The sequence below is a fragment of the Cervus elaphus genome, chromosome 3 (genome assembly GCF_910594005.1).
Source record: "Cervus elaphus chromosome 3, mCerEla1.1, whole genome shotgun sequence".
NCBI classification, from domain to species: Eukaryota; Metazoa; Chordata; class Mammalia; order Artiodactyla; family Cervidae; genus Cervus; species Cervus elaphus.
Window position 1 is genome coordinate 10,675,576 of NC_057817.1, and position 12,775 is coordinate 10,688,350.

General features: G+C 40.2%; 1 protein-coding gene and 1 pseudogene across 5 annotated transcripts in view; both read right to left on the reverse strand.

Moving 5' to 3' along the window:
* PPP1R12A (protein phosphatase 1 regulatory subunit 12A) overlaps positions 1-6,075 on the reverse strand; it is a 161,186-nt gene extending 155,111 nt beyond the window's left edge. For 3 of the 5 annotated variants that reach the window (XM_043880294.1, XM_043880303.1, XM_043880288.1), the window contains exon 1: positions 5,631-6,074. In XM_043880294.1, the coding sequence (XP_043736229.1) occupies positions 5,631-5,867 (237 nt within the window). In that variant the 5' untranslated portion in view covers positions 5,868-6,074. Of the gene's footprint in view, positions 1-5,630 lie in introns of all 5 variants that reach the window. The other 2 variants (XM_043880279.1, XM_043880271.1) reach the window with 2 other exon arrangements.
* Positions 6,076-10,756: 4,681 nt separating this feature from the next.
* Positions 10,757-12,372, reverse strand: LOC122677900 (annotated as a pseudogene).
* Between the last annotated feature and the right edge of the window lie 403 nt (positions 12,373-12,775).

Sequence of the window (12,775 nt, forward strand, 5' to 3'; positions counted from 1 at the left end):
TTTTCAAGAAGATATATGCCAATACTGCATTTACCAACATGATTATGGAGCACCCCCATGCCCCCATCCCCCCAAACTTTCAAAAGAAAAGTGGAGTGAAAACTACAATTTTCCGCAGGCAGAAAGGTAAAGAAAATAGAGACTCTGGGAAATGTCAAGAAGTAACATGTTACAGAAGTAACAAAACAATGTTTCTGTATCTTACCTCCCTCCAAAGGTTTCTAAGGGTTTCTGTTTTAATTACCTAACTAAACAGGTTTTAAAGTACATCTCCTATGTGAACAGCACTGTAAGATGTGGCAAGAAACAGATAATCAAAAAAACTTTTCCTCTATTCCATCTAATGTTTCTACCTAGCTACACTAGAAAATGCTCAGTCACAGCTTGCAATCACACTGTAGCTGAAAGCACATGAAAGATGGTCTTGGTTATGACACTGCAAAGTCAGACCACAAAACTGTTGCCAGGAAGTGCAAAGGCATCAGCTGCAGAGAAGGCATTGTAACAGCAGCACTGTGGGCACTGGTGATCTACCAGCATACCCCATATATGGCTAGGGTTTTCCATTTATTTGCAGGAAGTGAGGGGCCAGTTCAGGGTTAGCTTTGTTTAGGTTTTATTTTTTTATGGTTAGGATGTTTTCAATAAACGGTCTGAAGAGCAATAAGCAACTTAAGTTACATAGAAAAAGTATACTGTACTTTTTTAAACACAGATTTTAATATTGATTATAAGAGATCCAACAGATTCTTCCAAGATCTTACTATCCCTCACCAAAAGATAGTAAGTAAACAATTATAAACTCTACATTCAGTTTTAAAGAAATTTTTCATATATAACAATTATACTATTCTCTAATAAGAGACTCTATCAGCTACTTTCAGTCTCTTTTCCTTTTGGTTGGAAAACCCTTTAAGTAGCCCCATTAGAATACTATTTAAAAGAGAGATACATTTCAGATTATGATTCAGTGAAAATGGCCTGGCTGAGACGATTAAGCACTTCAGAAAACACCACACAAAAGTACTTCTTTTACTGATTTCAAGAGGGGAGGTCACATATTTCTCAAAGAAGCTTCAAATGGAGCTTCTAGAAGTAGACAAAATTCATATTTTAAGAGGAAAGGGATGCAATATTAAACTTATCTCCAAGTCTGTCTGTACTTGAAAGTAAAATATTTTAAAATTATAATAGCATAGAACATGGATTTAATTCTATTCTGTAGTATTCTGCTATAGGACCTAGTTCAGATCTTTATAAAAAAGGTAGCAAATTAATTAGTAACTAAAGTGAGTATTTTTCTCTTAATCAACAGGTAAATTGGTTTAGGGTACTTTTTTAATAGGAAGAAGGCTAATATTTTAGAAAGTTTTAAATCTCAAGATATTAAAAATATCTGTTGAGAAGACTGACAAATTCAACCACGTGCTAGAATTATACTCTTAAGTATCTGGGTGTGAATGTTTGAATAATTTTATGACACACAAATAACTATAAACTTCCTATCTATGGCATGAGGTAAAAGATAAAATTAATCATTCTTTAGTGAGCACCTACTATGTGCCAGGATGTGGAAATATAAAAATGTGAAAGACTGGGTCCTTACAGTTGCCCACAGGGAAGACAAAATTTAAAACACACACTACTCAGTAAGAAACATTTTAATAGCAGTAAAAAAGGAAAACATAAGGTAAAATGAGTATCCCAAAGGAGAGTCTGTCCAGTGAAACAGTATCATACAAACTCAAAGGACAGAAAGAGCATTTCTGGATGGCAACTCGGTTGCACCTTGAAGAATGACCAGGATTTTGACTGGCAAAGAGGGAGGGAGTATAGTGGTGGAAAAGGCAAGACCGTAGATACAGAAGTAAAAAAAGTAAAAGATGTAACACAGTGGAGATACATCGGGTATAAGTAAATAGTGAAACACTTTAAATCTGAATTTATGGAGAGGAGAGACACAATCGAAATGGTACTGTTAAAAGATGAATGTGATAGCAGCATGAATGCTGGACTGGATCGACCACGGAGAAGAGGCAGGGAAAGCAATGAGGCTGTTACTGTACTCTAGGTATAAAGGTAATAAAGGTATGGCCTACACTGATAGTAAGACTGGCAAGAATTGATGAAAAGGCAGTTATGGATGCTGATTGGATATATTTAGGCAAGGGGATAAGTAGATAATAATTAAAATGTTTAAAGCTTAATCTAGAGATTAATGACATGATTATCATCAACAGATGCATCCATGAAAATAGGCTTGGTGAAGAAAGAAAAAATTTCGTTTCAGGTTGAATATAAAGAAATTCCTGATACTGATGTAAATAAATAGTTACCATTTTATGGCAAAGGGGGTAGACCTCTACTGACTATATCTCTACTTGAAGATATATTTTAAAATATAAAATCACAATATATTAAATAATATTTTACTTAACACTGTGTCATCAGTCGAAAAATGGAAATGAAGTATTGGAGCTCTGCAAGCAATGTCTGAACTGGAAACTGACTTGGAAGTCACAGATACAGAGGAAGCAGAAACCAAAAGGCTAAACTCAAACTGTTAGAAGAAATCTCAGTGTTATACTTTATACACACCAGTATCAATAAGATTCAGCAATAAAGCATTCTACAGAAAACTAGTATTACTCTCCTAAAACCTTTATAAAGCATACTGAAATATAGATACAGATCATATAGTATAAAACTCTACCAGTTAGGTCTTAAATCAAAGCTGAGTACTGCCCGCTAGTAAAAATGAAAATCTACTGTAGACCTCAGTTCTAGAATATCAGAAGTTTATATCATAACTTCAATACTGTTTTCTAGCTACTGGAGGGGTTAGGGAAAGGGGAGCTATTCCAGAGACCAATGTAGGAAATTTGTGAAAACTCTGTCTTTTCTGCTATAATAAATGACCTATTTTTATACTCCCTAAAAAGATGAAAACTGATTATCTTTTGTAACTTTTAATGAGAAAGAACATTCAACCAATTAAAGAAATTTTTGAATATATGGTATTCACATTAAAATGGAAGTAAAATATTAAATTAAGAAGTGTATTTGTGGGCTGTAAAGTTCCCAAAACTTTTCTCCTGGCAGTGAAATTTAAGACAATTGATCAAAATCAAAAATGTGAATGAACAGTCCAAAAGACTAACCAATAATCAATCTAGTAAAAAACCATTCTGGCTGTTCTATGCACTTTCAAGAGGTTAAATTAAAAAAAAAAATTATTCAAGGGCTATTTAACAAATCAATGGGTCAATTTAAGGTTTTGCAATTTAAGTATTCAAGAGATTTTAAAGGTTAACATTTTCCTGTGATTATTTTTTTAAAGAGTTTTATTTATCACCTTTCACTATCTGTTGTTCTGAATTTGCCCAAAGCGAACTCCTTGTTCTGTCAGGAAGGCAAAAAAAGTACAAGAGTTAATCAAAGAAATGAGGGTGGAGAAAACATAATGAAAATTTTAATGCTTGATATTTTAAGACTTTGGCTTCACTGAGTTAAGGAATGTGCAAATACATACATTACAAAAAGATATTATGCAAATAGTTAGCGTAAACTTGGAAACTTCTGCTTAAGCCTTTGTCAGCTAAAACAAAATATCTAATAACGACAACACATATATAATGCCAAACTAACCACTGAATTCAGTTAATTAGGAAGATACTGATAAGTACCATAATTCTTGCAACATGTCCAAATTTAGAGGAGAAAATAAAAAAACTCTAAGAATCCTGCTGGATATATTTTCTCTACATAAAATCAATAGTAACATAGTATTAAAATTTTTCCCCTTCCTCCAAGGCAATATAACTGGGTTCTTCAACATCTGTCGTAATTTTACATTTCTATAGAACACTTTTAATAAAACATACTATTATTAATCTGTCTTTCTGAATTAATTCCATACTAAACCATGTAAATTACACTTGAAAGAAATTCGAAAAGATTCATCTTACATAATTATCATTTCTAATACCAAAAGTTTCTTTCAACATCATGTTTTTAGAATCTAGAGTTATGCTATAGCTTAAAATAAACCAGTCAAACAGAAAGTTTGTTTTACATTAAACGCTAAATTAATGGAACAGATAGAGAGCTAAAGACCATGCTGTATTTTTACTGGGTGCCACATGCTAAATTCCAGATTTGTCCTGCAATTTGTCAGTCATTATAGTTCATCCAGGCAACTTGTAAACAAAGGCTATAAGCCAAGTTTGATATGAGAATTCAATTAAATAAAACTTAAAACGGTCATCATTCACTAAACAGGAAGCAGTAAAAAGGAAAAATGCCACCGCACACCTTTTATAAAGGCAGCAAAGTAACATGCATGAACTATCAAGGCATAAATTTCACCCTCCCAAACAAGTTTTTGTTACAGTATTCATCGAAAAAAAGCTAGGATCTTTCCTCCTATTAGCAAGGCAACTTTGACTTAGTTTACAAGTCTTTTTCATTGTAAGGGGAAGCTATAGCTGTAAAGTTGTTTTCCAGTCATTCCAAGTTGCCCACTAAGAAAATGTGAAGAGTTTATGTTTTGACACCTATTACCCTCACTGAAAAATTGCTTTTTATGCAGAACTCTACATGGTTATGTTGCTTTTGGCCTGTTAAAGGCAAAGCAACATTATCTCTGGATTGCCAATAGTTTCTCCTTATTTGGCTAACATTGAGAGATCCCAATCAGACTACTATAAAACTTTAACATGCACAAAGCATCCATTTTGAGAAAACTTCGTGACCAGCTTTCTTTTTTCCCACCCCCACTTCCAAAGAAAAACCAGAGCTTGGAAACCGGCTTTGAAAAGACTGCCTCGTATTTATTCTTCTCTTTCTAACCCCAACGCACACTCCAGGAACTGGGGCCAAAGGATCTCTGACACTGCGGCAAACTCGACTAGGAGTAAGACTCTTCCGTACGTTCCGGTCCCGCGGTGGACAAACCCTTTTAGAACGCTTCCTTACACTACCCACTTTCATACTCTCCCTTTCAGCCGGTGCAGATCAGCTAATTACACCGTTTCCCCCTCCCCGGTGACCAAGAGTAATAAAGGAGAAAACAGGAAACCGTCCGATCGGGGCACTCGGCTTAGGGCGCTTGATTACTACTATTATCATCACCATTTGTAATCAAGTCCTAAAAACTACAACAAATCCAAAGCCCACCTAACAAGCCAAAGACGTCCTTCTACCCAAGTGTCCCCAGGGCCTCTTGTTCGTCGTTTTCTTCAGCATCCTCCGTCCCCCTGGACGACCACCGACATCGGGGACCCAGGCACAACCCCACTACACCGCTCCCCATCTCGACCCCAAATCCCAGACCCACGTCCACAAATGGCCCTGGGGCCACAACCTGACCACAGGCCCGTTTCCCCTCGGCCCCGGAAATCGCCCGTTCCCTTACTCCACCACCAACCGGTCTGAAGGGGGCCTCAAGCCTAGAGCCCTCCCTCCACCAGCTCTCTCCCTCCCTCCTTCGCGGGAAGCCGCCCCCTCACCCCGCGGCAGGGAGTCTCCCGCCGCCCCCAGCCTCTGGAGACCAGGAGCGGAGGAGAGGCCCGAGCGGGAGGCCGACGAGGACTCGCAGGGTCGGGAGAGCGGCGGCGGGGCGCACAGACCTGGTGCAGGGCAGTGAGTCCGTCCACATTGGCGTAATTGATGTCGGCGCCGCGGTGCAGCAGCTTGAGAACCTCGTCCGTGTCGCCGCTGGAGCAAGCAGCCAGGAAGACGGCGCCATCATCGAACTTCACCTTGGTCTTCTGGCGCTTCACCACAGGAGGCTCGAGGTCCGTCTCGGAGCCGATCCAGCGCTTCAGCTGCTCGTTCCGCTTCTGCTTCGCGTCCGCCATCTTCATCCCCTCTCCTGCCGCCGGGTCTTCTTATCGCGAGGGGGGGAAGGGGGAGGCGGAGAGGGAAGAGAGGGGAGGCACGGGGTGTGTGACTGTTTCTATGAGTGCGGCCAGAGGAGGGCTGGGAACCAGGAGGAGACGCTCGAGACTTCCAGTATCCCACAGAGCACTGGGGCGGCGCGGCCGGCCGAACGGACCTCCCTTCCTACCTCAGAAGCCCTCCCGCCCCCGGCCCGGCCCGGCCACCCGTCACCGGCGGCCAATCTAACGTAACTTCGCGAGATCCGGGCAGGGAGGCGCCCTTCGGCCAGTGCGCATGCGCTCTGGGCCTGTGCCCGCCCCAGGAAGAGCGCTCCCGCGAACTGCAGCGGGGGCGGCCAGGCCACCGGAGGGAAGCGGGTGTGGTCCGGGCCGCTGGGGCTGGGACCGACCTGGAAGGGCGGAGACAGGGAAGGAAGGTTGTCCTGCCCCGCTGAGAGCTCCTGGGGTTCCAGAGGCCAACCGCCGGGCCGGAGTGCGGCCCTGCAGGACGGGCCTGCTTCCTGGGCTGTCTCGGCTAGGCCGAGTCGTTTCCTCAGGGCGGAGGATTTTCCTATTGGTTGCGTTGTTTGAATGGAATGGAGGCTAGATAGATAGGTCGTGAGTTAAGCGCTAGTGATTTCCCTTTCTAAGGAACTCACAGGAACTTTTAAAAGCGGAGTCTGTGTGTCGAGGTCTTTGGTAGTAGTTACACCAGATACCAGATCTCAGCCCAAGGTGACCGCCTGGTGACAAGGGTTGACCTGCAGTATATTGCAATGGCTTTCTGCCAGCCTCCACCTAAAGAAACGTCTTTCTTCGTATGCTTGTTTTTTTCTTGCTTTGGGGTGTATGTATGTGTGTTGGGGGGGGTTAGGGTTTTTTTATTTGTTTTATTCTCTGACGCGTATTTTGGGTTCTCTTTCCCTTCAATTCTTTAATCTTATCTACTCCTATCTTTGAGTTTAGCGCAGCCTTGTTACTGGTCCTGACCTTTGAAGGGATTTCTGGTTCCTGCTCCATTGCTTTCTAAGGATGGATAAAGACCCAACTGCTTCTAGAGTTCAAAAGGAATATTAATATTACGCAATTGATTTAACCAATATTTATTGAATACTTACTATGAGCCAGTCGTTGTTCTAGGCACTGGCGATATAATGGCGATAACAACATACTTAAACCACCTTTTGAGGTCACGTGTTCAAAATATTTTATAGTTTGTCATAATCATAAAAAAGGCTTTTAAACTTTGTCCTGTATGACACCCTCCCCCCACACACATGGTTTGTAACAAATACTAGTGTCTTTTGAGCCATGTATTTGTAATCACTGATACTTTTCTAAACAATACAGTGTTTTTATTATTATCTAGAGCATTTAGACCAAAATAAGACAAGTCACAGAAGCTTTTCATTGAATGGAAGTTGAGGGAACATCTAGACTTGAGTCCTTGAAGAACTAATTGACTTACCGAATTTTCCTCAGTAGCGGGATTAGGAGTCCTTCAGGAAATATTATGTACCTGTACTGGGTTAGGCATTGTTCTAGATGCTGGAGATACAACTGTGAACAACTCTGTGTGTGTATGTGTGTGTTGTGTGTGCACGAGAGCACTTAGTTGCTCAACGGTGTCCCGCTGTTTGCGCCCCATGGACTGTAGTCCACAGGTTCCTCTGTCCTGGGTAGAATTTCCTTCTCCATTGGATCCTCTGTCCCAGGGATGAAACTTGTGTCTCCTGCATTGCAGGAGGATTCTTCAGGGTCTGAACCACCACTTTTAAATGAAGAATTAAGCTTCTCTTATTCTCCAGTAGACTACAGTAGACTACTTTTTCTCCAGTAGTAGTTGTAGTAGTCTACAGGGTAGACTATTTATTCTCCAGTAGACTAGTTGTTGTTGTTGTTGTTGTTGTTTAGTTGTGGTGTCCGACTCTTGGGACCCCAAGGACTGTAGCCTGCCAGGCTCCTCTGTCCATGGGATTTTCAGCCAAAAATACTGGATTGGTTTGCCATTTCCTTCTCCAGAGGATCCTCTCCCAGGGATAGAACAGGCATCTCCTGTATTGGCAGGCAGATTCGTTAACTACTGTGCCACCAGGGAAGCCCCTAGAAGACTACCTTGTATTGTATTATTGTGTGTATTAGTTGCTCAGTGGTGCCCGACTCTTTGCAATCCCATGGACTGTAGCCTGCCAGGCTCCTCTGTCCATGGGATTCTCCAGGCAAGAATACTGGAGTGGGTTGCCGTTTCCTACTCCAGGGGCTCTTCCCCACCCAGGGATCAAATCTGGGTCTCCTGCATAGCAGGCAGATTCTTTACCATCTGAGCCACCAGGGAAGAAGACTACCTTACAGGTTATCATTTTCAGAAATAAAAATGAGTAAATGGCAATTAGGAAACCACCTGCCTGTAAGACCAAATTTTCTGAACAGCAATTACTAGGCAATACTAATAGAACCCAAGCAAGGATAATACTATTTCTTCCAAAAGTATTGTAGAAATAGAAAGTGAGTGTAACAGACGTAAAATACACCAATGATAATATCAGACCTTTGACTAGCACTAAAATAGGAAATTCCTATCCACTTAAAAAACTCCAGAATACAGTTCTTAGAATAAAAGAAAAGAATTCGAGGATTGCCTTGTAAGATCTTCTATCTACCTAGAAAAATTGACAGCTTATCTTTACTATTTCCCAAGAATGTTATGGTCTATTTGGTAGCTCTTAAAGGTACCCTGGAATATAGATTGGTATCTCAAGTTTTGATTTGGGCAAGAGTTTGGTGGGAAGTATGATATTTCTGATTCAGGTGCTTAACTTCAAAATGTAAAATTAATAAGTGAAACTAGTTTATTAATAAACTGAATAGTTAAGTATCAGTTCCCAAAGGCTATCGGTCAAAAACAGAACAAAATAAAAATCCACCTGGGCTATTAATACATGAAAATTTCACTGAAGTTAGCTTTCCTTCTCCAGCTGTTAAGGGTCACGAAGTTCTGTATTAATCTCATTGGAAGTGCTGTCAAACTGTCACCTGTTTGCCTTCTTAGGTAGTTTTTTTTTTTTTTTTTAATGTTTTGAGTTAATGATAGAGTAGCTTGCTCCTTGGAATAAAAGCTATGACCAACCTAGACAGCATATTAAAAAGCAGAGACATTAGTTTGCCAACAAAGGTCCGTCCAATCAAAGCTATGGTTTTCCGGTAGTCATGTATGGATGTGAGAGTTGGACTATAAAGAAGCTGTATGGATGTGAGAGTTGGACTATAAAGAAGCTGAGCGCCAAAGAATTGATGCTTTTGAACTGTTGTGTTGGAGAAGACTCTTGAGAGTCCCTTGGACTGCAAGGAGATCCAACCAGTTCATCCTAAAGGAAATTGGTCCTGAATGTTCATTGGAAGGACTGATGCTGAAGCTGAAACTCCAATACTCTGGCCACCTGATGAGAACTGACTCATTTGAAAAGACCCTGATGCTGGGAAACATCGAAGGCAGGAGGAGAAGGGGATGACAGAGAATGAGATGGTTGAATGGCATCACCAACTCAATGGACATGAGTTTGAGTAAACTCCAGGAGTTGGTGATGGACAGGGAGGCCTGGCGTGCTGCAGTTCATGGGTTGTAAAGAGTCGGACATGACTGAGCGACTAAATTGACTGAAGATCCACCACTAACTCCAGAAAAGAGAAAACTTTTAAAAAAATTTTATTTATTTTTAATCAGAGGATAATTGCTTTACAGTGTTGTATTGGATTTTCGAATCAGTCACAACTATATATATATATATCTCTCCTCCCTCTGGAGTCTCCTTCCTACCCCACCTCCCATTCCATCCCTCTAAGTCATCACTGAGCACCAAGCTGGGCTCTCTGTGTTATATAACAGCTTCCTATGAGCTATATTACACATGATAGTGTATATATGTCAATGCTACTTTCTAAATTCATCCCATCCTCTGCCCACTGTGTCCAGAAGTCCATTCTCTACATTTAATAGGCTCATCAGTACCTTTTATCTAGATTCCGTATATATGCATTAATATATAATATTTGTTTTTCTATTTCTGACTTCACTGTGTATAACAAGCTCTAGGTTCACCCACCTCAGTTTAGCTGATTCACATTTGTTCCTTTTTATGGCTGAGTAATATTCCACTGGATATATGTACTACAACTTCTTTACCCATTCATCTGTCAGTGGACATCTATATTGCTTCCTTGTCTTGGCTATGGTAAGCTGTGCTGCCATAAACATTTGGATGTATGTATCTTTTTGAATTATGGTTTTCTCAGGGTATATGGTAGTTTCATTCCTCGTTTTTAAAGGAATCTCCATACTGTTCTCCATGGTGTCAGTTTGTGTTTATAGACTTTTTTCATGATAACCATTCTGGTTGGTGTGAGGTAATAGCTCATTGCAGTTTTGACTTGCATTTCTCTAATAATGAGTGACATTGAGCATCTTTTCACGTGTTTATTGGCCTTCTGTATGTCTTCTTTGGAGAAATATGTCCTTAGGTCTTCCACCTATTTTTTTTTATTGCATTGTTTATATTTCCGATATTAAGTTGCATGAGCTGCTTGTGTATTTTGGAGATTAATCCTTTGTCAGTTGCATTGTTTGCAATTATTTTCTCCCATTCTGAGGGTTTTCTTTTCACCTTGTTTATAGTTTCCTTTGCTGTGCAAAAGGTTTTACGTTTAATTACGCCCCATTTGTTTATTTTTGTTTTTAAGAAAAGGCAAAACTTTTTTTTATTCATACACATTTTTATTCATATGCTATTAATGAGATCATTGCCAATACATAATTTTCCTTAACTTTTTAAAAATTAAGCCAATAGATGTCATGAAGCCATCAAAAACCTTACAGTAAATTACACAGGTTTGTAGTCCAATTTAGACTCGAGCTTCTTAGAATCAGCCACTTTCCTGACTGCTTTCATGAAGTTCTTCCTGTACGACAAAATCATGATCAGCAAGAATTGCAAACATACCTGCTTCAGTGCAAACATTTCTTAGGTCTGCTCCATTAAAGCCATCTGAAAGCTTCACAGTTGCTTCATAATCTATTTCACCGTGTTTTGTAATGGGACCTGCATGGATTTTAATATATCTAACCTTGCTTGTTTGTTTAGTAAATCAATATGTATTTTTCTATCTAATCTGCCTGGACGAAGCAAAGCAGGATCCATTGTATCTGGTCTGTTGGTAGCCATGATCATTTTAACTCTTTCCAGAGTATCAAATCCATCCATTTGTTTCAGTAGCTCCATTAAGGTCCTCTGAATCTATCGGCTGAAGTACCCTCAGAAAACCGACGACCACCAATAGCATCTATTTCATCCATAAAAATGATGCATGGCTGATGGTCCCTGGCATAATTAAACATTTATCTGATCAAACGAGCACTTTCACTAATGTACTTGTCTACTATAGAACTAGATACAACCTTTAAGAAATTGCAATCCAGCTGGCTAGCCACAGCTTGTGCCAAGAGTGTTTTTCCTGTACCTGGTGGTCCATATAACAAACAGCCTTTTGGAGGAATTATTCCTACATGCTGGAATAATTCTGGGTTTGTAAGAGGTAATTCTATTACCTCTCTTAATTCCTGAATCTGTTCTGAGAGCCCTCCAATCTCAGAATAAGAAACATTCCAAGGGTCCTCATGAGACATGTTGTAAACCAATGGATCCACTTCTCTTGGCAAATATCTCATGATAGTTAGTGTAGTCATATCCAAAGCAACTCTTGTTCCTGGCTTCAGCTTACTTTTGTCAAGCTGTCGACGACAACCCACAACATATCTCGGTCCATTTGTAGCTTTAACAATGAATTTTTCTTCAGTTAACTGCTTTAAGTACTTCATCTACAATCAGGCTGACACTTTGTAGAGCCTTCAGATCATTTTCAGATTTTTCAGACTGCTTGGTAAGTTCTTTTAATTGTTCCCCTAACTCCTTGAGACGGCCGTCAATCTCTTTGTGCTCCAGCAGTTTCTTGAGGTAGTCCTGAAGCGCTTTATCTCTAGGGTCCGCCATGATGAGAAGCCGTCGCTCATAGGGGATGCTGGGAATGGCCATCAAGGCAAAACTTTTTATTTAAAAAACAACACAAAGCTAGTCACTTCAAATTAGCTTAATAGCTGAATGAGCTTAATTTATCTAAGCAGAAGAAGAAATTGAAGAAATGCAAATATTTTCATTTATTCATGGCCTTTAAGTAGATTGGATTGTGAAGATACTCCAGTTCTTTTAAAGCAAATTGGACATTAAAATAGAAGTTCAAATTACACTGTATTTATTAATTGCTGAATGTTTTCCTTTGTTGCTGCAAATCATTAATAATATTGGAGTCTTTAGTTATTACATGGAGGATATTTTCAGTAGAGGATCTGTACTTATCTTTTTCAAGACTTAAGTACACTACCAATATCCCCTTAGTTCAGTTCAGTCACCCAGTCATGTCTCACTCTTTGCGATCCCATGGACTGCAGCATGCCAGGCCGCCCTGTCCTTCGGCAATTCCCGGAGTTTATGCAAACTCATGTCCATTGAGTCAGTGATGCCACCCAACCATCTCATCCTCTATTGTCCCCTTCTCCTCCTGCCTTCAATCCTCCCCAGCATCAGGGTCTTTTCCAGTGAGTCAGTTCTTCACATGAGGTGGCCAAAGTATTGGAGTTTCAGCTTCATCAGTCCTTCCAATGAATAATCAGGACTGATCTCCTTTAGGATGGACTGGCTGGATCTCCTTGCAGTCCAAGGGCCTCTCAAGAGTCTTCTCCAACACCACAGTTCAAAAGCATCAGTTCTTCAGTGCTCAGCTTTTGTTTTACTCCAACTGTCACATGCATACATGACTCCTGGAAAAACCATAGCTTTGACTAGATG